This window comes from Acyrthosiphon pisum, chromosome A1 (assembly GCF_005508785.2).
Source record: "Acyrthosiphon pisum isolate AL4f chromosome A1, pea_aphid_22Mar2018_4r6ur, whole genome shotgun sequence".
Lineage (NCBI taxonomy): Eukaryota > Metazoa > Arthropoda > Insecta > Hemiptera > Aphididae > Acyrthosiphon > Acyrthosiphon pisum.
The window spans coordinates 48,641,894-48,668,639 of NC_042494.1; the positions used below are offsets into that span (position 1 = coordinate 48,641,894).

The following is a 26,746-nucleotide window of genomic DNA, read 5'->3' on the forward strand; positions in this document are numbered from 1 at the left end:
AAATTGAGTTAATTTTCTCGGTTAGGCGATAAAAATGAACTTTTAGGGGGGAGTGTAACGGATAGTAACCGTTTACTCACAACACATAAATATCATTATATATGAATAGTTAAATTCGGCATAAGCGATTAGGTAAACGACCTCTTAAACAATTTGGCAATAGTCAAATTGCAAATACGCAAACACAACAAAAGGTTAAAGGGTTAATTATATAGTCAAAATAACCGAGTGGTTATTCGCGAGTCATATTTTCTAAACACATAAATCACGTATCTATTGACAGGATATGGGGATTGCCAATGCCACAAGTAGATATGCGAATATATGTATATGTACGCAACCTATAGACCAAGATGTGTTAACTGATAAACTATTAGTAATTCGCAGAAGAGATGACTTTCTGCACAACAACACAGATAATCAATTAGCTGTCAACACATTATAACGAATACTCAGATTAGATAGGAATATTGCAAATGCGTAGGTTGAGTCGATGGTCACACGGATCGCATCCGGTAGAGACAAGATAGCGAACCGATAGGCAGGGGGAGCAGGGACCCGAATATAAAAGAGAGCCTGAAACAGCCTGTATTCAGACGTGTCTACTCCAGAGCACAACAAGCACCTTCACGTCACTCTGTGTAGTAACTTGTCATTTGAACTTAGACTAAATTACTGAAGAACGTTTAAATAAACTACAAAGTATCTTTCATCTGTCTACATTTATTTATAACTATCCTGTCAACATCTTCATCATCAACACGAGCGGTCTCGCTTCCTGCAAAATCATAATATACTCGTAGTTAACGGCTATCAGAATAATACTCTGACCAGCTCCAACAACGAGAATATTACAACTGACATGTGTTATGATTTGTTATATACTTGTTTGTGTTGGAAATTACATGCAGGAGTATTCTAGAATTTGTATTAGTTCCAATAGCAATGCTTCGAATGTTGGTGGAAAAAGGAATCCTCTGGTGGTATGCTTTATTATAAAATATTGGAAGTATTTCAGGAATCTTGGGTCGTTTATTTTGGTTTGATTTCCGGCACTTTTTGTTAAATCTTTGATTGTGGTTATGTATTGTGTGGTGAGTTCGATTTGTGTATTGAGTGTTGTTGTTGAAATTATGATTTTGATGCACTGCTTTAATAATACTATGAATTGTATTTTTTAGCTGTTGCTCAGGTCTTTGAGATTGTTTTGTATGGCATACATTTAGAAAGTATTCAGTGTGCTAATTCGTGTTTTTGAATTGATTTTAGTTATGATTTTGTTTGTGCTTTAGAGATTTGTTTAAAATATTTATTGTTCTTACGAATTGAAATATTTCAGACTGATTGTTGTTTGATGATGAAATGTAATAATTCTTCAGTATTTGTATGAATTCTAGCAGTAATAGTTCAAATGATGGTGCTAGTATATATTTTTCGTTAGTGTATTTTGTGGTGAAATATTTCAAATACTTCAAAATTTCGGCGTTGTTTGATTCTGATAGTAGCTGGGCGAGCTTATTTAGGTCTTTGATTTTTTTTTTGTGTTGAAATGAGGTATTGGATTGGATGCTTTGTTGTGTTAATGCAGTTAGTGTTTTTATGCACTGTTTTGATAAGATGGTAAATAATGCTTGTTGAGTGTAATTGATAGTTTTATTATTCGTCATTAATAATTTTTATTGGTTAGATAGGATGGGTTGTATACTTGTATAGGTATATCGTAATGACGCTTATCGTAATAATAACTTTACCTAGTTGGGCGCCATTTGTGATGGGATAAAAATGAAGTGGTAGGAGGTATAGAGTAATATGGGTGATAGAGAGCGCAGGCGGAAGTGCGCAGTGGGCGGATGATTGCAGAAAGGGGTGTGTTCGTTTTGGGTGATGTGTTTGTTGAAATTTTTATCCTATCACTGAATATTATCGGTGTATATTTTATTGACGATTCGTTTTTGATTGTAAAATATATATATATCCACTTACCTCGTGTTATGGCGAGTGTAGTATGTAGATCTTCACAGCACGTTCTTAATTGGGGTGAGTCGATGCACGTTTATTAATACTTTTCGATTCAGACTACGATATCCTATCACAATTAAGTATACATTTCCTTTAGTACGCAGTGTCAGCTTTCAATGCTTATGTTTGAACACTTCCCGCAGGTTTTTATAAGGATATATTGAATTTTGATATTATAGTGGGATAAGAATAGTTTGGATTATGACATTTATTAACATTTCTTTTTCCTTGTGCATAAGCTGCCAACACATGTCTTTTTTTTTTTTTTTATTCTCATGGGTGTTTTTTAGGTGACATCGCTGGTGTATGTATTTTATTCTGTTTGCTTATGTACCTGAGGTTAATATCTCTTTAAGAGCAATGGAGCCGGAGTATCAGGATAAATCCTGTCCGCTTCAAAACTCGAGATTCATTAACTGCAGGTGCACTCTGATGATTCAACGCCAATAAAGGACGATAAAACGTCAGGCAGCGCCTAAAGCGTGATTTATTGTATTTTGGACAATGCCTATATATTTGATGTTAATCTCTCTTTGAGAGTAGTGGAGCCGGATTATCAGGATGAATCCTGTCCGCTTCAAAACTCGAGATTCATTAACTTCAAATACACTGATAGTTCAACGTTGGAACGATGTAGTATCAGGCGGCGCCTATGACGTAATTTATTATACGGGTCTTACAGATCTGCCTATGTATTTGATGTCAATCTCTCTTTAAAAGTAGTGGAGCCGGATCATCAGGATAAATCCTGTCCGCTTCAAAACCCGAGATTCATTAACTTCAAATACACTCTGATGTATCAACGTTGAACCGATGAAACATCAGGCGGCACCTATGTCGTGATTTGTTACACAGTCGTTGTAGATATGCCTATGTATTTGATGTTAGTCTCTGTTTAAGAGTAGTGGAGCCGGATTATCAGGATAAATCCTGTCCGCTTCAAAACCCGAGATTTGCTAACTTCAAATACACTCTGATGGATCAACGTTAGGACGATGAAACATCAGGCGGCATCTAAGATATGGTTTATTTCATTTTGGTGAAGTCCTATATCTCTTTCTTTTATTTTATTTAGTTTATCATAGTTCATTTTATTTAACGTTTGGAACTGAGTATTGGGAATATTGTAATTGGAAGTTCGTGTATAGGATGTACCTTAATAATTCGATGACATGTGAGGATTGTTTAGGTGGTATAGTAAATAACAATATCGTGTTTTGTGGTTAATGGATAAGAGGATGTATTAAATAAATTCATACCTGATGTTCGACACAAACGCAACAGTTAATCCTTTTACTTTTAACACTGGTTTAAGAGAAGAAAAACGTAAAAAGAAATATGGCGGCACATGAGTCGTGATCGATGATGCTGACGTGACGTTGGTGGCTGCTGCATGCACGGAGGATGCTGTAGGACTGGCAGTGTTGCTCGTGTGTGGCGTTTATATAAGGAAGCGATTGTCTTATCCCTACTCTATTGTTGTTACACAACCTCAGAACAGATTATTCGTATTTGTTACATGGATTGCGCATGTGTGTGTGTTTTATGTCATTTTTCAAAATGTAATTGGTTTTTTGGCGATATTGGTTCGGGAGAGGTGTTTTGTACGTTATGCACTGTCTTATTGTTCTTTTGCGTATGATTTTGGCGGTGACATCTGGTTATTTGACTAAATGTTGTGCGGCGCGCATGTGTATAATATGTTTATGTCATTTTTGCACATTGTCGTTGGTCATTGGCAATGTTGTTACGAAAAGGGGAGTTTCGTATGCTATGATCTTTCTCATTGTTGTTTTTGCGCATGATTTTGGCAGTGACATCTGGTTATTTGATCGAATTGTCGTACACTGCGCATGTATGTTTGTTTAAATCGTGTTTTGCATAAATGATTTGTTTCTGTTGTGTAAGTTGTAATTATTTAGTATGGCGATGGATGAGATATTTGGTGTTGTCACCTTTAGTATTGAGTTTGTATAGTGTAAATGTTGTAGTGAATTTTGATGAGGTGTCGTCTGAATTTATTTCGTGATATTGTATATTGTAGTTTTTTGTTCTCCCTTTGTGTAATTTTTTAGCTGTGGTATTCTGTTGCTTAGGTGCTTAGTTAGGTTGTGTGTTTGGGTGCAATTTTCCCTTTGTAAAACATTTTAGGAATGATATTTCGTTGATTTGAGTAAGAGTGACATATTGTGTATGCGCGTGCATTCACGCTGTATTTCGTATGTTTCCGTTTTTTTGTGAATTTTGCACGAAGTATGTGTTTCGATTTCTTCTGTATTTATGTGTGCTATTGTAATTTTTCTGGTATGGATTTTTGGCAAGATTTTGGCATTTAGATTAATTTTGTATTTGTGCGCATGCGTTGGTGTGAATATTGTAGGCAGCTTATGGTACGGAGGAATTTTGGTTGCGTAATAGAGTGATGGTGTTGCGTAATGTTTTCTTATCTTATTATTTATTTTTGTCCATATATGGGCATCTTTTTGATGTATGGACGTATCAGAAAGATTATTGTGTAACGGTTATGGAATGTTAATTGCCTAATGTTTTTTTAGTATTGCGTAATGTGTTTTAGTTGCGTTTGTGCTTTACCCTCAAGTATGAACTTACTTGGTACATTCTTTTGTAAGTTTATTCAAATTCATAGTATAATATTTATCTATTACAATAACAAACGACTATGCGTTACTGCATTGTCGCAAAACTGTACGGAACAATATGAAATTTCAACCGATCGATTTTTGCCGATCGAGTATGAACGATAGTTGCCCATAAGTCTGAATATACGTTTTAGAAAATTGATAACCTAACCTAACCTGCCCTCTAGCGCGAAATCTCAGAATCATGGTGTTCCTACGATTCCGGTCTTCGTATATCAATGGTTACCTGCATAAACTTTAGGTTTGGTGTTGATTGCCACCCAATCTCTGTCGCTTTGACTGAGGAATGTGTAGCTATCACGGAAATGTTTGGCATAGATACATATATTTTATGGACCCGTAAACTTTTCAAACGCCAGCTTTCAGCCAAAGGTTTCGGTGTATTGTTTCGTAAGTCGTTGAAAACCAGCTGCATTATTTCACTCTCGGACAGGATATTGATATCGGACATAATAATTTATCTGATAATGTACAGACAGAATAATTAACGGAAATGCGTTTTAACTGGTTGACCGCAGGAATGAACAATTATTCGTACTGAACGCCAGAAATGAATATTAACAAGTGGTAACTATGTGACACAGATACGAATTGTAGATTCTCCAAACATTCATGTACATGGCAACGAGATTTTTTTGTTTGTCTAAATCTGAAAGTATCTAGATTAATATATTATGGGTACGATAATTATTTGTTAAAAATTTTTTTTTTAGTTATATTTATTAAGAATACAAAACTAAAAGTTTTTTTATTGTTTAAATGAAATCTATGATTTGTAAATTTGGGAAATAATATTATAGATACGTATGACTCAAGAAAATTAGAATATACAAATCTAAATATTTGGAGTTGTGGAGAGAAGTGCCATCATCTCCCATCCACTAAAAATTTATCTATCTCCCACTAAAAAATCTGCCTAACTGTGTAATCGTATTCAAACTTAAATGTAAGTATACCTATCCACATAGTTATAAGCCCCTCCCCCCCTAATGTCCAAAGTTGACGTGGGTTAAATAATAAAATAAAAATTAAATTGTATAATATAATAATATGATATTAATATGTACTTACCTGCATTTTGTGTAAGCATAAAGTGTTGCCCGGCGTGTTATATAGGCAAAATAGGTACATTACTACAGTGTTCAATATTAACTATAATTATTACATTTTAGATTATCGCAACTTCGTTCGCCGATAGAGTGTGGTTGCTCACAAACCAAGCCACATCTTACTCCACCGTAAATACCAAAATACTTAACTTAACAAAAGTAATGATATTTTAAAAATAAACTACAATACTTAAATAAATGTTTTTAGGCAGACAAATTGTCATTACCTATCCAATAATATTAAGTATTAACTTTCAACCATGGTCTATTGGTTTTTTGTACCATGTCTGATGTTGAAATGTCTTTTAGAAAATTGGAACAAATTCAATAAAGGTATGATTTTTCATGAATATATACAACGATTTAAAGATACATATTATTTGATATTATAATAGTCTCGATTTTAAAATATTTTATATTTAAAAATATAGATTAACTGGCTGAATAATCCAGCGTTGCCCGGAAAAAATTTTGATTAATTAACTCCTTTTAGGTGTAATTCGATGTGGCCGATGTGCATATTGAATAAAAATCATATTATAATATTTATGATATTATAATTATATTATATTTTATTTTAACGCCGGGTTATTCAGCTAGTATTATATATGTGTGTAACATACAATACTGTTAACAGCCTACCGTCAACTACCTACCTTATTATTATTATAATCATGACAAAATAAACATTGCACAATGCACATGTATGGTAATTTTTAAATTTTGTATTTAACTATATTTGACGACTGATGTAGGCCTATATAAAGAAGTATAATAATATTACAGCATGGACACCGCGATACCATCATCACACTTCACGTTGATAGACACCACGCATAGTTCAAAACAAAGAAAAAGGTATCAGATTCACAATTTCTGTATATTAAATCTTGATGATATTTATCTGCTTACTATTTTTTTTTTTATTTTTTAGGTAAAACGAGTTCTACCAGACTGGCTCACCAAACCTACAACAGTTGTATCGATCGATTCAAAACACCTATAGAAGCGCTCACTTACGGCATTCCAGACACCCCGCTTTAATTCAGAAACTGGAAAATGAAGGATGTAAGTGGTACTTCCCTGGTACTTTGAACCATATTCAAATCGCAACTTATACTTTGTCACAATTTGATCATGATACACGTTTATTGCAGTTCAAAATCAACTATAGTACCATGGATAATTAAGACACAAACACATTTGGACTACAGATGGCTCAGTGACGTATGTATTTCAGCAGCGACTGGCAGTTAAAAAATTTTCTCTCATGTTCTTCTTAAAATTCAGGTTGGGCGTGCTCATTCAATGCATTAAAACCAAAATTTATTCAGAATGGTCAAAGATTTATGTTTTTATATTATTTTAATATTATTATAACAGACGTTAAAGACATTCTTATCAGACTTTCGCGCCGCCACTCATCATATATATTATTTTTATTTTTTATTATCATAAATTATTGTTTTGGTATATTTGTATTTAGTATAGATTAATTTACACAGATGATTCATTAGCAACAAATCGAACAATTCGAGCTTCCTAATCAAAGTTATGGTGTCTTCCTTCACGGGTGCTGTTGATCATCATTGGAATGGGAAGTACAATTTCACAATACAGACATGATATGTTACTTGGGTGTGTGTAGGTTCAAATATCCACAGGTGATATCCCTTTCTCACCACAAGAAACAGTGATCGGAAACATAAAACTTGCGGTTCGATAGTGGTGGTGGTCGGTGTACTCCTTGATGTGGTAGTATCGACGGTGGTACTGGCAGACGGCGGCGGACTTGGCAGGTGGCTCGGCTCAATTCGTTCTCGGCTGCGGCGAATTCACTTTCGTACTTGAATCCGGAATACTGACTATAGTAGGTAGGTCGGTAATATGTATGTGAGGTCAAATATTGTCTTCAATATTCATGCACAGTGACAAATTACACGACATACTTTTCGAAATCAGTAGCCGAATCGTGGATGCTCTTTTGTTCGGTTATCCGGGCTTACTAATCATGTTATAGGTCCGGTTGTGCGATATAGCCGTGTTGGTTGCACCGACACGTTATGATGAGTTTACGGATATATCATCTCATGGTATACATTTGTTTATTCGTTTTACGAGTTCTTTTGGGTGTTTTGTAGCTTTTTTAATTAATACGAATATTAATTATTGTGGTTAATTACTTTATCCGTATCTGGCCACAGCGTGTTTAAAACGGTTGTTGCTGATAGCGCGCTTTGTTGATAAGATTTGGCGTGAGCGGTGGCCGACAACTGTGTTGACGGCGGCTCACTTCGTTGGAGCGCGCGACGGTATAAATCACTAAATGCCGGGTAATGATTTCTCGTTACAAGATAATAAAAAAAGTCTAATTTGAATAGAAAAACTGATTTGAATGAAAAACATAGTTAAATAAAAAACCATAATTGATTAAAAAATCTAGTCAGTTATACTAATAATTTTTGTGGTTCAATTTTATTCGTAGTATTTAAGATTAATTTTTGAGTTTTTAAGATTAATTTGAATTCATTATTAAAATTAATTCGAGACAAATTGTAATTTTTATTTAAAAAATCTAAATAGAATAAAAGCCTAGTTGAATAAAAAATCTAAATTAGATAAAAATTCCAAATTTGGGCATTTCCCCAGAATCGTTGGAACAAGCTATGGTCTTGGCACGAGATGAAGAACTTGCAAGCTTGCAGATAGAAAAGTTTCAGGAAAAAATTGAAAGACAAGACTCACTACCAAATAATAATTTCAGACCTCAGAATTATGGACAGAATTTCAATCAAGGAAGAATTAATTACAATAGAAATAATAATGGATATAACAACATGGGTAACCAAGGATTTAATAAAAATAATTATAATAATTATAATCAAAACAATAACGAATATAACAACAATTTCGCTCGTAATAATAATAACCAACACTTCAGTCGTAATAACTATGGATATAATAACCATCAAAATTTGAATCCTAATAATAACGTTAGTTTTAATAGAAATAATGACTATGGTAGACAAAATTCTTACGGAAATAATTTTAGCTCTATACAACGGAATAATCCGAATATGGCAGGGACTAACACATGATGATACATCTGTGGCCGAAATAATTTTCATTAAACTAATAAGTACAAATAATTAGGAAAATAATTAATTAATAAGTGCAATTTTACTAATTATAATATGTAAGCTGTAATACATTCTGATATTTATTATTTTATTTGTTGGACAAACTGTTGATTACACACTACTATTGGGGTAAAGTAGAATATGCATCTTTTGCAACTTTAGAGTACGTGCCTGTAAGAAAATTATTAAATTAAAACATACAATAAGACAAGGTAAGACAGCTGCAGACACATATTGATTCTTAAAAAATAAAATACAATTTTTTCATAGCTAAACTAAATGATGATCTCTGTATATTTTCTAAGACATTATTTTTAAATAAATTCAGTTTACAGCAGGCCTTAGCACCCGAATGGTCGAATCATTTATTCGGGTGTTCAAACACCAGAATATAAAATTCAAACAAACATTGGGGTGTTATTAACCGTTAATATTCATGTTAACATTGGTTAATACGGGTATAAACTATAAAGTATACTATAGTTCAGAAAAAACATAATTTGTTATAGTTATATTTATTAGATATATATTTTTTTTTTTTTTTAAATTGTTTAACCCTCTTACTCCTTATATTGTTATTATTAACAAATATTAACTACAAAATTAAACTAACCACATAATATAATGATATATCACATAAATATTGTAAAATAAATAATTATTAGGATTTCAGGTTACCCAGGGTGTTTTGACTTTTGAACATTATAGAATCGTTCGGGTTAGATGGGTTTCGGGTGTTTAATTATTAAGGGTTTCAAGGGTGTTACGGATTCTGGTGAATGCGGGTACAAGGACCTGGTTTAGGGTGATTCCCACTTTAGTATTCAACTCAATTTTTAAATTTTTAGGTTTCTTTTTTTAATGATTAGCTTGATTGTCGACCTAATTTAGGTATTGTTAAATTTTACAACTGATCACTATTTGAACTTCAATAATTGATATTTTAAATGTATTACATAAATACTAAATATTGGCCTGGGCAGCTGTACTGTATTTTTAATTACCATTGTTATGAATGTCTTCAAAAGTTATACAGTTTAGCAACTGTGATATAAAACTTCATTACCTGATCATTAATCAAGTAAAATTTAGAACACTGAACGAGTTGGTTATAATAGTTGTAAACATAAATGGTTTATATGCAGTTTATTAATGTATAAATTATAATGTTATTTGAGTTCAAAGTAGTAAAATGTTAATTTATTTATATTATAATGTTTTGTAGAGTTAAAACTAGTTATAAATTATAATTATTTTCCTGAATGAGCTTTACCATATTTGACTCATATCTTTATTTGATACTTTCATTCCATTCTTAATTGATAATTCTTTTTATGAATCTATAGATACTAACATATGGAATAATACATTCAATTTACATGTATCGCATGATATCTATGAGATTCTTAATTTTAATGTTTCCTAATTATGAGTAGTATGACTACTGACTAATCTAAACTATACTCACCAATTGGTATATAATACAAATAAGCATGGGCGCAACTAGGGGGGGCTTGGGAGTCCGGAGTGCTTGGTACTCCCAATATCAAAATTAGCACTCCCAAATTGTCTGTACCGGTTTTTTACAATATCGGTAACAGTAACACTTTTGTTTTTATAAATAATAATTAACTGACTGGTAAAATTGATAAATTATCAAAATATTGTTTTTCTAAGTTGTTTTAACCTCTAATGGTCAGTGGAAACATCAAATGCGTTTATTAAATTTGGTTTATTACCTATTAAAATGTAACGTGTGCGTAATACGTAGAATCAGTCTTGATTTTGAAAATGGCTTGCTTTTTATAACCACTATAAAGTAATTATAAATTATAATATTATGAAAATATAAAATTGTGTAACCCTACTGTTCCTTACCTAATCCTTAATATTTTATGCAGGACCTTTTAGGAGTGTGCATTAATAGTTTAAAGGCAGAAATAATTGTTCTAAAAAACTGTTTACCCACTAATTACAATTTTAAAGACATAAAGAAAATAATAAATAAGAATGTTTATCCAAATTTATATAAATTGATTCAAGTTGCATTCACAATACCTGTATCATCAGCTACGTGTGAAAGATCTTTTTCAGCCATGCGAAGAGTGAAGAATTGGCTTCGAACAAACATGGGACAAAATCGATTTACAAACTTAGCTTCAATACAGTGGCGTAGGAAGACTCATTAACGCCTCTGGCAAACTTGGAAATGCGCCTTTTCAAAGATAAAAAAATTGAAGAAATTATATTTTTTTAACATTTATTATTTTCAATTATCAGTTATTTTCAAGATTATTTTTACTGCAAAACATAATATCTATGATTATTTTTAAAATGTTGCGCCATTTTTCTTTTTCATTTTTGACATTTTTATACCTCACATGTCAATAGTTTTAGCATCAAGTAGTATCCTTTTTTCTAGTTTTTTCCATTTTATACAGTTTTGTTTATGCAGTAAGTTAATTTGATGATCAGGCAAACGAGGATTCAAAAGTTGCCAATCGCTAAGACCAGAAATAAAAGCACAATTTGCGGTACAAAAAATGCATGGAAAACAAAATAGTTTATTTTTTGAAATACTATATATTAATTATTGCCTTCAAACCTGTTCACCATTACTAAGATTACGATTATTCTCATCATGTGGATAGTAGTTTTGATTAGAAGTGATTGGAGGAACATGTTCAATTAAAATAGCCCTTTTATATTAACCTTGGTGTTATTTTGGGACATTTCGCAGGATCATAACTACAATTAATGGAACACAATTCATCATTACGTAGCTTGTGCAGATAAACAAATCATTTCGAAATGTATTATGAAGAGATTTCATTTTGAAGGTAGAATAAAAATAAGTACTATTTTTAAAACACAATTTTGCGCCCCTTCACGATTTGCGCCCCTGGCGTAGGCACAGTTCGCCATACCCTTGCTACGCCACTGCTTCAATATGTATTGAAAGAGACATTACAAATAACATTAATAATGAAAAAATTCTAAATAAGTTTGGTTTAACTAATAACAGAAAAATTAATTTATTATAATATGAGCATTATTATTTAATACATTTATATTGTGATATGCTGAATTGATATTTTATGTTAGATTATTTAATGATTGTATAAAAACATTAAATTTGTATGTACATAAAATAATTTTGCTTAAAACTTGAGGGGGGGAGGGGGTTCTCGTGTTGTGCTTTAGATTTTATTACTCCCATAAATTTTACCCTAAGTGCGCCCATGCAAATGAGTAGGTAATAACTAATGAAATTTGTCCATTGAATAAGGTTTCTAAAAAAAATTACACAAATAGAATATTCTTAAATGTTTAATTATTTACTTATTCAGACAGAAATTTTGTTAGATATTCAACGTTATACAATTGAAATGAACTAATATTTTTAGATAAAATGTCCAAAAAAATGTATCGATAACGACGATAACAAGTTTTAATATAAGCCATTCAGCTACAACAAAATGAATGCAAAGTTAGTTTTATATCTAATTTCATAACAAATTGAATATAATATAATAATAATAATAATTGGCACACTGATTTTGAGTTGGTTTTAATAAAAATGTTGAAAGTGCCTTTATAATATAATATATAATATTATTATTCTACAAAGTTTATGCAAGAAACGCGTGACCCTGTCAGAAGGTGCACCTAAATTAGGTTGAGACCAAATAAATTAGTAAAAATGTTTTTATCATTTTTAAATAATTAATTTATGTTCAGTCTTAATTCTATTATCACAAAAGACAAATAATGATTTATATATAATGTACTAAACGAAGTTAATAACAAGTTTCGTATAAAATTTAACAATTTACAACACGTTCAATAATGACATAATGTAATGTAATGTTTTGTATTGTGCAAGTGTAAAGCCTACATATACAATATACTAGGTACATAATATTATTATTACTAAGTTATTTAGATATTTGACTATTAACACCGTCTAATAAAATCTAGCTGACTATATAGTAAGTATATAATATATATATAAGTGCTTGATTTAGGGTGGATAGGAGTCCCTCATAATTTATAATACTATATAAATAAAATATTTATGCGTACCTCTGATAATTATATCCTAACCGATAATACATTTAAATATTCAGATAGATATGCACATTTTTTTTTAGACATCACCATCCCCCTTCTAATTGTTATCCAATTCGAGCACTGTATATATATATACCTATATTATAATAGGTGTGCCGAATTAGATACTATACAATATGAAAAGAACAAAAAGAATACGAGACAAATATAATAGGTAGGTATAGGTACAATACGTTTAAAAACACCTACGCAAAAAACAGAAGTTTTCTTATAATAATAATAATTATGTATATTAAAATTTAAAATCGTCGACGAGAGCATCGGGAATATTTCGCGTTCGGTCTCCAGTTCCGAAAAATCATGAAGTTACCACGTATTTTCGAAATTCCGAGGGAAAACTACTTTGCCGTTGTTTTTCGTCGAACACGTAATTTATTCGACATTTGTGGGTGTACGCGAGAGTAACAGAAACAACTGACAATTAATGTTATTAATACTAACTTAATGTCAAAATGTTTGTCTTTCGATAATCATTTTTTATACAGTAAGTTGGGTAACTACCTAGTTTAAATTTATCAGTTATTTCTGTTACACATATGGGTAAGGATATGCGACGTATATACACGTATGTATAGGGGTAAATGTAAATTACAAAAAAATAAAAATAAACCTGTCGGGAACGTGGGGTCGTTTTCTAGGCAGGTATCTACCCACTAATTAATAATAATAAATTAAAAATATTTCGGCGAACTACGTGTTCAATGGTACGTTTACATAATAAAATACACGGGATTATGGTTGTGTACTTGTGTACATCTAAATTTACAGAACGTGACGGGAAGAAACGCGTACGTCAAAAAACGGTGCAGCTCAGTGCCCCCCCTCCCATTCATCCCCTGCATCATTAAAGCAATGCAGAAAGCCTTAACTGCGGGTAACGGTGTTCAAATGTCTAATGCGGATCATATCACTATACCAGCCTGCTGATCCGGATTGAAATAAATACAGTACATCGTTCAATCCGGATTATACGTCGACCAGCTTGAATTATCCGAAAAATCTGTTTCAAGATTTAAACGACCGACCAACAATTTTTTGGACCAAACTTTCTATATCGAATATGCAGTGTAAACATAACTCATAATATCATTATAGGATATACGATATGCACATGTGTCTGCAGCAGTCGTCGTTCTATATTTGTCATTTAACAGTCCATTTTGGCGATCTCATCCCGAGAAAAATGTCAAAAATCAGGGTACGTGTTCGAATATAATAGATCGAATCCGAAGCCCGGATTATTATAATAATAATAATATATCATATATTATCATCATTTTTTAATTATCTCTTGCACCAAACTTTAATACTGTGATATTATTATTATTATTATTATTATTATCTACTACCTTCGTATAAAATCTGTGGGTATACACGCATTGCATTTTATATCTTTTCGTTGTTGAGGGATAGTGAGAGGGTGTGGAGAGGTAGAGCGGTACAATGACGTGAGTACAATATGTACCTACATATTATAATATATTATACCGTGTGATCCATTTAACATAAGACACTCATTATTTCTAAAACTATCTATTAATGTTTTTGAAAATATTTTTTTTTTGATATATTATAAAAATTGAATTTTGGACGAGTAGTTTATGAGGTAAGTATTTCAAGTTCATTTGAGCAGAGTAGATTGGTACCTAGTAGTTGGCAAAATGTTTGTCCACTACTCTGTTCATCCATACTTAAAAGTTTAAATACTTATAATACCTACTTATAAATTAACTGTCCAAAATTATATTCTTATAGATCGAAATACCTACTCCAAATAATATTCTGTTTCGAAATATGAAATTAAAAATGTGAGTTGATATTCAAAAGTAAAATCATAATTTTTCCAGAAATGTTGTTTTGTAACGACTTATAAGTTATAATAAAATTATGAAAAAAATAATATTTTTAAATGTTAGTGTTATCTGAAATAATGATAAGTGTCCAACGTTAAATGGATCTCCTCGCTTATACAAACAGTGCGGTGGTGTCGTTTACACTTATTAGTTATAACTTATAATACTAAGGTAGGTGAGGTACTCGAAACGTCCTATCCTCCGCGGAAGGCTACGACTGTAGGGTGAGCGTGACGGACGCGACCGCTTCGTTGAGCAAGGCGACCACCTGATCGTGTTCCATGCCGTCCACCGGCACGCCACCGACAGCCAAAATCCTGTCGCCGCGGCACAGCCCGCTCGAGTCGGCCGCGCTGTCGGGGAACACCGTCTTGACGTAAATCGGCAGGTGGTCGTGACCGCCGACGATGCTGAACCCGAACCCGTCCATTCTACGTACCATCGTCACGGTGCGCGTTTCTGCCAATGACGCCGCCGAGTCGCTGTTTGATCATAATAACGATACGGGACAAACAAATACAAAAACAATACATTAGTTTTGTAATCGATATAGGTAATAATATTATTGCGTCGTCAAATACCAATTACCATGATATTAGTATATAGTACTTAGCCGATAGGTAAGATAGATGTGTATATAAAATGTAAATAATATTTTAAATGGTAAGTCGGCCGACACATTATGTTGAGTATCAGAGTATATACAATATACTGATAATATATAGGTATATATGTGCCTAAATCGGGGTGTTATATAACTGCAGGTTTTTAAGCCCCAAGTAAGGGAGGCCGCAGACGGCTACTCGGTGGTCCACGGAGTAGGCTCTCATTTCCCCCTTCACCCCAATAACCCATGAATAATTGTTTATAAATAATTTAAAATATTCGATGACTTATGGAATCGCCGTTTAAAGTTTAAATTTTTGTAGATATTTAATGTTAAAATTTAAATGTTTAATGCATTTATGAGTAAAAATGAAAATCGTTTAATTTGAATTCTATACATTTATCCTGGTATTAATATAAAACACGGAAACACGCATATTATTTTTTTGTGGACGTCAACATTATAGTTATTGATGGTTAAAAAACTCGTTAAAGATAGGTAATATAATTGATTTATGATCAAGAGAAATGACACCAGGTTTTCATTCAAGTAAGTTAATCGAACTTTGGTGTATCTATATTATATTCAATTATTGACATCCACGTGCAAAGCAATAACATTTTTGATTCCATTGCCACTAAATATTTCTGAGAGTCTAGATTATTACATAGTTCACGATAACAACTAAATACTATTAAAATTTAAAATAATATAATCAAAATAAAATTGTTTAAATTGGTTGGAGGCGGGTAAGTATATAGGAGTATATACCTACTCTATTCTCGGAGCCCATATTGCAAGAGAGTTATTGAAAACGTACAAATTGTAAATACCTATATAGTGATGTAAAAATATAATATATATATGGCAAATTATGAACATCAACAAAGATGTGTTTTGAGTTTAGAACTATTGAAACTATTATAGATATAAAGTCATAAAGGTACAATTCAGTAAAATACATTTTATAATTTATTTTCTAAAATAAACGAGTGATAAAATATCATAATATAAGCCTGAATGGGTGTAATATAGGTAGTCAGTATTAAAAACAAAAAAAAAATTGAATGAAAGAAAATAGTAGTATTGTAGGGTGTGAAAATAAGATTATATTTGGCATTGGATATGTATATAGACACGACCATCTTTCTCCACCGCTAATAATCTGCGTATTAAGCATACATTCTTAATTAATAAAACCAGTTGACGGAACACGACTATACAGTTTTATGCAAAGTGCTGAACTGTTTATATTGAAATAAATCTATATCACGGACTGCAACGGAGCGTTATACTCGACTTTGTATATGCTTTAGGTATGCGCATTGCAAAATCGACGAGATTTCACAATAATAATAATTTTCCGATAAATTATAGGCGTACGTTTATTTCGTTATCTACATCGACAAGTGACAACTACAGCAACAGTATTATTCGCATATCTCAATAGGCACGCCTAGTACTGTACGTCTGTATACCTACCTACCCAGGGGCGCCTTCGGGTCAATTCCACCGCTTTTAACAATTAACAAAATTTATAAAAAGTATTTATCTATTAGCAAAAACAGAACATCTCATGGCTTACGGAGGAGACGCGCCTGTACCTACCTACATAATATTGTACCTATGTAATTATGATGGTTCTATAATAATATAAGAACACCGCCGCCCCTAATCAATTACAATATGATGATGATGATATATATTATAAAGGTATACAAACGCATAGTTAGGTATTGTCCGCACACAAGGCCGACGCGACCCCGCCGATGTGCAAAATTGCGATCAGCAGCCACACATCGGCATATTATAATAGATCTATCCTACCGTCTCATTAAGCAACTACGACGCGCATGGTTATTAATTTATTATAATATGCAACGTGGCCCCGAAACACAACTGGCAATTAACCGAACTGTGAGCCTTAACGCGTTTAGCCACGCCAATGCGATAAAAATATATAATGAGTAATAACATATTATTAATATATATATAATATACAATAATAATAATAACAAACACAGAACAAAAAAAAAAAAGTTTGTAAAAACTCACAACGACCATAATTCATGCAGTATAAACAAATAAAAAATCATCTCAGACGACTACAATACGGATGCACGCAAATAATATTACATAATAGTAACGAGTTGATAAGTGGCTCGTAACTATTATACGAAACTCGTTACTAATTTACTACACACGTAGATGATATCATCGGAATATAAGTTCTACAACTATAACAATATACACATATTATACACACGACTACATAGTAATTATTTCTACTGTGACACTCCACAAAGGTATTTTACTTACAGAATATGAAAATCATTTTCTACGCATATTTCCGGAGGTTAGCATGAAAAAACAATATTATATTGAGATTCTCGACGAGTATAGGTATCACATTATTATATATTATAATATTATTGTGACACAATTCCGACGGATTTGTTTCTTCGTTTTTAAGTTTGTTGACTGCTCAACGCTTGTCATTGTTCGCGATATGCATTCATATCTCATATACATATTATATATTATAATTTATAATAATAAACACTAGGTAGTAGGTGTGCATATGTATTGCATGTATATCAGTGGCATAACTATAGCTACATAGGGATTAAGGACCGCCGATATGGTCCTGCTGTGGCGACTGGACCCAAACGTTAACCCGACACTGATTCAAATGCTACATATATTTGTATAAAATAGAATTTAATTATTTTTATAGAAGGATTATATGTTCTTATGACATAACCCGTCGCTTTCGAAATATGTCAAATTTCAAATTGTCCAACTATATAATTGTTTGAAATAAAAAAGAGTTCGGTATACTCGTAATGTAGAATATTTTACTATATCTATTTGAGCTGGATACATGAAAATATATGATTTATTTCTCACGATAAAACCAAAAAGGAATTTGGTCGTTGGGCGGATAAGTAACGCCCTTTTCCTTTTACTGTAGTAACTAATTGCATATTATATAGCATAGTTCTTAAAAACGAATTGTTCATTTACGGTATCTTTCGGGCCTATGCCCATACCAGCGCTTACACGATGGGAAAGGGAAATAGGGAACTGAGCAATTTCACTACCTGTAGGTCAAGAAACCTTCAATAAGTCACGCCACTGATATAGATAATAATATACAATATTTAATATCGACGCTTACTTGTCCGAACTAGACGTGGACGAGCGAGCTTTGAGACGACCCATTTTCAAAGTGACTCGGCCCGTCGCCGTCTTCAGTACGGCAGCAGCTTCTTCTTGAGATGCGTTCCGCAAGTCTTGGCCGTTGACCGCCAAGATCTGATCGCCTTTCATCAGACGGCCGTCAACGCCGGCCGCACCACCGGCCACCTGAAAAAATACGTAAGTACTATACCTATAGATAACCATGTACTATGCCGGTATTACTGTACTAGGTAACCGGTTGGTATATAATAGGTGTGCTAAATGGAAATCCGAAATTCTCCCACATTTTATTATTATACCAAGACGGTCGCAATTTATTATACGTCCTTCATGGTGTATTAAACAATATGATTGAATACAGAATGAATATTTGTGAGATACTATAGAATATAAGACTATTTTTTTCTAATCTCGCGTTCCATGTAAACGTGCATAAAAAAATTTAACTTTATTTTTACTATTAAACCGTTTATGGAAAGTTAGTTCATTTGTACATAGCGTTTTAATTATAAGCGTTGTACATATATTTTTATTTTATTATTCTTGTTTTTTAGAACTTTTAAAATCCACGTCATGTACATTATGTTTACCCCACGTTAAATGTCACTTACAATATCCGATATGAATATTCCCGAACCGGATTTCCGACCCACTATGCTCAACCCTAGACCTTTGCTGGGTTTTTTTGTCAATTCCACATCGAACGCGTCCATGATATTCGTCGTGTCAGCGGAAACACGACCATTTTCGTCTGGAACGCACGACTCGTCTCTAAGCACGACCATGGTCACCTTAGGGAAATTCAATATAAATAATATGTTATATGTAAGAAAACAGATAATGCTACATAAGGCAGTGTGCAAGTGTGCACAAGTATGAAATATATTATAATAATATATTTCCATATTAGTACCGTTTAACGTGCAGCTCAGAATAAGAGTCTTTGCATGTCATTATAATAATTCCAAGGCGATTCTCTTTTAACGCGGTTTTTTTATGTTTTAAAAGATATCTAAATTCTCACTACAATAAGGTTTTTAATTGTAAATTCCCAAACACCATTTATTAGAATTCGGCTGCATAAATATAAAGTAAATTTAAATACAATATTACATTTTTACAACTGCAGCATTTAAAGTTTAGATAAACTGCAGAGTTCTGTAAGTGCGGCACCAAATATCGAAATATCCTCTTCTACCTTTTATTACATCTTATCTAAACCTAAAATGCTTATGAACACAGAAAAAATCGGTATATTGTTGGTAAAATTATTATTTTTCTCAGCAAAAATATTGTCGATAAAGAAGGCGTAAAAACGATTTCTTCTTCTTCTCAAAACCACAACAATTGCAACTGGGACACTGGCAAATGATAGTGTTCTCCTTCGCTTCAGATTTATAGGAATTACTTTGCAGATATAGATAGGTATATTTTTTATAATATAATCTTATAAATAATATGCATGATGCCATGAATCATGTTATAATATACCGAGTCGTAATGTTGCAAGGCACGTCTAATATTATTATAACTAGTATACCTTTGCCGGCGTTTGCCGTAAGACGCCCAACGCTTTGATATGCGTTATGCTCCTAAAGTCTTCCCCGTTCACCTCCACCAACTGATCCCCGGGCCTGAGTCTGCCATCTTTGGCTGCGGCTCCGTCTGGATATACCTCGTGAATCATGACTACGTCCTTTTAACATACACAGATTATAATAAATAAAATATAATACAATGTACCGTAAAACATAATACATTAATACTATAGCAGATTGCAGTGACACGACAACACGAGACTCAGATATTTGTTTCACAAGAACACAAATGTTTTTTTTATATTATATTATAGATTTATAGCTAACAGCCGCTATAGGTTTATGGCCAGATAGTTTATAGGTATTTATTGTATTTATTATTATTATTATTATTATTATTATTATTATTATTATTATTATTATTATTATTATTATTATTATTATTATTATTGTTATTGTTAGGTATTAATAATGGTTATTATTACCAGTAATGTATCAGATCCGCCTACTATGCTGAGACCCAAGCCAACTTTGTCCTTGTTGATTTCGATCGTCGATTCGAAACCTGGTTTTATCGGGGCGGTCGCAGGATCTGGTGGCGGTTCGACTGAATGGTCCAAACAAACGGGTGATTGAGATTCTAAGATTTAAAATGGTTTTATTAGTACTAATCGTATACACGCGTACACAACTGTACAATTTATTTTTGTTAGTTTATTTTTAAAACGTTACTCACAGAGAAAAATAATTAAAAACAACGATCCATGCGAACGTATATGCAAGAGCGTAGGTAATCATGCAGCAAAAATTAAATAAATTATATTATATAGCTTAATGTAACAGAAACAAGACAAAAAAAAAAAATAAAACGAAATATATTTTCAAAGATCGAATAGCCACAGACTTACTCGGTTTTTCCGGTTGTTTAGGTTTATCGGCGGCTTTCTGGTCCGCAACCGTCACTCCCTCGTCTTTACGCGGGTTGCATACCACTAACGTTACGACACCCTCAGTCTTCTTCAGCAACGATGACGCCTGCAAAATCACGTTTATTCAATTAAAAATCGGGTTCTGAATTTGTATGTATATATTAGGTAGTTGTACACGTGTCGTTATTGTTATTACTTATTTTTATTACTCACTGCGTCGTATGTACTCCCCAGAAGTGTGTCTTTATTCACAGCCAAAATCAGATCGCCTACCGTCAGACCAGCCTGTAAAGGAAGTATAGACATGTTTGGCGTAAGAATGTTTGTAAAATAAATTGTATTATACTATTATATTATGTCGGTGGTAGATAAACCCATTTTTTTTTTTTGGCAAATATTTGCACAGCTGAAATGACGTGTAACTATATATTATAACGTTCTTTTATTATTATTATTATTATTACTATGTATTATGTGGCAGGAAAACGCAAAAAATTGAACACAGCCTTTTCCCGAAAACCATCATAATATAGTATTCACCTGTTCAGCTGGGCTTCCTTCTTGTATATCGGATATGAATATGCCCGTCCCTAGTTCCGCGTGTTTCCCCTCCAAAATCATTATGCCCAGACCATGAGGACTCTGCAATAAAAATACAAAACGTTATTGCTATTATTTTAGTAAGCATTTTTTTTTTTTTAATGACATAAATACTACATAGGTACGATATTATATTGTTAAGTGTGTCAAAACTCTATATTATATGTTCAAACTTAAAACACTCGCAGCAGTGGTCAGACGTCATACACATATAATATTATATTATACATTAAACGTGTTCAATAGTATAAAACGCATGCACAACGAAAATATAACGGTCAATGTATACACCTTGTATATTATATTCTACTATGTATATTATATATTTTAGCAGGAGGGCAAACGCTTTGAATGCTGCAGTATTGCAAAGATAACGAAAATCGTTGAATAACTGACATGTCCTAGAGGTAAGTACTAACTACTAAGTACCTACACACTACATCGTTTTATATTATATTCAAGCTTATTTAATGCATACATGAATATCGTTACCGTTTCAATAAATAAGGTAATATCAGACACGTACGCAGATTCATCGGGATAGAAGTATGGTAAAATCACGAATTCAATTAATTTATGTCAAATTTGTAGTGCTCGGGGATGCTATAATCACCCGCTATAGTTTAATTTCAATGCCCACAGTTGGCTAGTTCCAAAACGAAAAGGATTAAACAAATGTTCTTCTACTTTTTCTGAACTATCGAAGTAACACTACAATATATTTAATAATTAGGTAAATCTTTTATAATAAAATTTGTACTTCATAATCAGGAAATAATAGAATGTTAGTTTCAGCTCTATCTTCTTTAAATATTTTTAAAAAATTAAAATATTCATAAAAGTAAGTACATTTTTATATTCTATTTACTTTTTTAATGCTGATATTTTTAAGCCGTAGTTATAATTTGTAAAACATCAGTTGGTTCTTCAGTTTGAACCGATTTATTGTTATAAATTTATGTATAATATGTATAAAATTAAAACTGTATACAATTTAATAATCATTTATCAAGCACTTATACGGAGTGATTTTTTAAGTATGCTCACCTCCATTTCTCCCCTTAATATTAGGTACATTTATTCAAATTCTAAAAATCAGAATTTTGAAGATCTTTAATCCTAAAGACTATATTTTCAAATTCCTGATATTTTTTCTACTACTTGAGGAGTGTCAGGTGGCGATATAAACATTTATTTTTCAAATATAATAACCCCCCCCCCCCCCCCAGTAATTTTTACTGTAAATTATTTAGAGGGTAATTTTCATGAACATTTTGATGGATCTAAATCAAAATTGTAATAAGTAGTTTCTGAGTTATTAAAATGCTTGTGCTAAGGACAATATCCTTAAATATGGTTTTATAAAAATATTAGGTATATGTAATATTAGATGTACTATTCATTATACTTAGATCATTTTAACAAATTATTTATATTGATAGATCAATATAGTATAATTACTAAATTTTTAAAATCATCTAAGCCCCCAAGGCCCCAAATCTACTTAACCCATTTCCATAGACATACCTATTATCCTTAATACACAATTATATAACTCAAAAACTATTCGTTCAAACTTTGTTTTAGATACATTAAAATTCTCAAAAAAATATCAGCTGAATAATTAAAAGTGAAAAAGTGGGCTCCTATTTGAAAAACAGAAGTTTGTATTGACAGAGGATCATCCTAAAGTGGTACATGTATAGTCTCCATGTGTATCTAAAAAATCCAAAAATCAGAATTTAAATGTACGTATAATTAAAGCATAACAATATGGTGAGCATGCTTCAAAAAACACTCTGTATATTTCAAATATATTATTACTATAATAATTTTAATACATTTTAATTTATATTATTTTTTTAAATGCAATCATAATATTTTGTAAGTAATTGATAATTGTATTGGAATTGAAATATTTAAACTCTATACTAAACTCTATAACCAGGCAATATCTGGTGACAGAAAAGGTGTCGATAATCGACCATCGATTCGTAATAAAATTATGGTGGTAGCACGCCCCGATTTAATCTGTGAAAGTTGCAGAAAGACACGCTGAAAATACACATGTAATTACAAAACAAATACATTCATCGCTCAGCTCAGAATCTAGAATACAAAAATAGTGAAATCCGAATAAATGTATACCTACGTAAAATAAACATGGCTTACTATTGAAAAATAAATACTTTTGTAATTAAATAGATACCTAACGCTATAACTATTATTTTTAACTATACTTATGAGCAAATGTATATAGGTAGGTACCAACAAATTAGAATTTTCTTGAATTATTTAATGATGAAATCAAAAATTAATACTAAACATTATTTTTGGAAGGTAGGTTATAAGTAGGTAATAATATATCCCTTATTGTGGTGTTAGAAAATGTTAAAAAATTATTAAAAATAAAATCAATACGTAGACTTCAAAAAACGGCACACTTCAAATGTTTAAAAGGTATATCTAATAGTTTCACTATTTCCGCCCCCTCCTAAATATCATTACTATAGTTGCGTCAATCAATTCCAATAACATATCGAGGGGTTATTATTTTACTAAATTAAAAAATTGCATTCTGCAATAATTAGGAATAGTTATAAAACTATCACAGTCTATCCTTATTTTCAATTTTATTCGGAACGATTTGCCCTCCTACTTTCGATATGGGTTACATTATTTCTAACCCAACGTTTATTTTATGATATAATAATATGTATAAACAAAATAATAATAAACAAAACAAATTATACGCAGAAATAAAAACCATCATTCAACGATCCAGTGTGCTGTGTTCTTTTACCTGTTGTGTGGGTGAATTTGTGATTTGGCCTTCGTATGTAAAACTGATACAGGGCTATAGGAAACATATCAAATCAACTGTACTACACAACATTATATATAAGTGATTAATCCTGTGATAATTTTTTGAGCGTGTTTATTATATACGAACACATAATTTAGGTATATATATATATATATATATTATATAATATGTATTAAATATATATATTATTATTATATAATATGTATTAAATATATATATATATAATGTTTTGGGTATGGGACAAATTAAATGCTGTGTTGGTGTGAACAAAACTCGGAGGTTTTTTTTATCAATTTCACAAATTGTATAATATATTTAAATGATATACATAGGTCTAAGATATACAGGAATAAGAGCCAAGTGCCCATAGTAATTTTATACAGGAGTGTAATTTTATATTTTACAAGGTTATAGTGTTTATATAGATTATAGGTAGGTATATATAATAATTTATGTTTATAGGAAACATCAAAATAGAAATATTTACCTTCTTCATAGTAACGATCCGTAGGCCTTTGTAATTGGCATACTTCTCTTCTGGTGTCTGCCAAAAAATCCATTATTTTAATTGTTATTGAATACAAGAGATGAAAATAATATAAAACTAGTTTAATTACTAACCTCGTCATCTAGTGTAATAGGAAACTGAGTGATCGGTCGCACCGCTAATTCGTCCAGGGCCGTAGGTTTCCTGCAGAACAAATTTAGTAATTAGGTTAAAATATTGGGTATACAAAAATGTCTGACTTAAATCATTAAGTGGTCTATACGTAAGTGGACGGTGTTGAAAAAATGTAATCCATTAAAAAATGTTCTATATAAATGAACATGACAATAAATAATACAAAAACTAGAGTTTACCTTAGAACAATTATTTTGTATATTGGTCCCGGTATACCTTTGATTATGGCTGAGGCGTTTAGGTGACATCTTCCATGTAAAACTACCCCATTAACCTAAAAAAAAAAAATGATTTTTAAAAGTTTTTAATCCATTAGGTTAATTAGGACATTTTGATCGATTCGTTACTTAGAAACATAAATAAATTATATATAGCAATGAACTACATATTATATTTATTTTTTGCGTGTAGTATGGTCAGTGTAGTAGGGGACGCCAATCACAAGTCGAATAACATTAATAAAATTATACGATCCACAAATAATTTTATCATCGTATTATGTAAAAAGTAAAATATACTATAAATATCGTGTAGTTTTAAATTAATTGTAAAAAATGCATTTTCATAATATTTTTGTTATTTTATAAATAATATACATGTTCTATTGCGAAATTAAAACACTTTCCACCCACCTGGTAATTTAATGTTCATATAATCATATTTTAATACCCATAATAGAAGCAGGGCAATTGATCCGCCACTCACCAGGATAGTTATTAATTTAGATAAATTGGTAAGTATTAGTTTGCGTGTTGTGAGTGACTGCGCAATACATAAAATTAACCTTAAAATAGAAGAATTTATAGTTTTATAAATAATTCTAAAACTTATTGTGCCAATTATATTTATGTTTAAAAAAAAATATGAAACTTACGTCGGACATTCGTTGAACAGAAAAATGAATGTGGCAAAGGCTTCAGTACCAGTTTCATTACAGAGCACAAATGAATTTTAGAATATAGTAATACGCATTTAAAAATATTCACATAATACCGACAGTTGTCAAGTAGAAATTGAGCGTGTTTTGTGTTTTATGAAAGACAATATCACAAATAATTTCAAAGTATCTTAAAAAGTTATTTGTTTTTTTACGCATAATTTTTGGTGTCGAATGTCCATTGTACAGATGTCAATTGTTCTGCCAAATGTATGGCCAATTGTCGAGTGTCAAATGTCCGTTTCTCATGTATTATACTACCTATTTAAACTATTTATACTATATTATAACACTACAGTACTACGCACCATTATTATAATATAATGATCATTACTTATTGATTCATATTTGCGTGCATACCAAAAATTATCTTCAAAAACTTAACACTTTTTTAAATCTATTATGGATAGGAAATAATTAATTAGGTACCTAAATATACCATCATGTATATCGTATACACATAAAACCGTAATGTGGAAAAGGATTTCCGAATAACGTAAGACATTT

General features: G+C 31.6%; 1 protein-coding gene and 1 long non-coding RNA gene across 11 annotated transcripts in view; one reads left to right on the forward strand and one right to left on the reverse strand.

Moving 5' to 3' along the window:
• Positions 1-6,380: 6,380 nt before the first annotated feature.
• LOC107883426 lies at positions 6,381-7,124 on the forward strand. Of its 2 annotated transcripts, XR_001679281.2 has the most exons (3): positions 6,381-6,646; positions 6,723-6,856; positions 6,946-7,124. It is a non-coding gene; the product is annotated as an uncharacterized LOC107883426 (long non-coding RNA). The 2 variants fall into 2 exon arrangements; XR_003839027.1 differs by having other exon boundaries at positions 6,381-6,856.
• Positions 7,125-14,949: 7,825 nt separating this feature from the next.
• The window catches only part of LOC100165785 (multiple PDZ domain protein), a 63,998-nt gene continuing 52,201 nt past the window's right edge, over positions 14,950-26,746 (reverse strand). For 5 of the 9 annotated variants that reach the window (XM_029487193.1, XM_029487196.1, XM_029487194.1 and 2 more), the window contains 12 exons: positions 25,482-25,576; positions 25,242-25,311; positions 25,108-25,164; positions 24,597-24,650; positions 21,734-21,835; positions 21,407-21,478; positions 21,173-21,299; positions 20,750-20,904; positions 20,267-20,422; positions 19,338-19,517; positions 18,704-18,891; positions 14,950-15,397 (listed from right to left, as the gene is read on the reverse strand). In XM_029487193.1, the coding sequence (XP_029343053.1) occupies positions 15,127-15,397; positions 18,704-18,891; positions 19,338-19,517; positions 20,267-20,422; positions 20,750-20,904; positions 21,173-21,299; positions 21,407-21,478; positions 21,734-21,835; positions 24,597-24,650; positions 25,108-25,164; positions 25,242-25,311; positions 25,482-25,576 (1,527 nt within the window). In that variant the 3' untranslated portion in view covers positions 14,950-15,126. The other 4 variants (XM_029487199.1, XM_029487195.1, XM_029487198.1 and 1 more) reach the window with 4 other exon arrangements.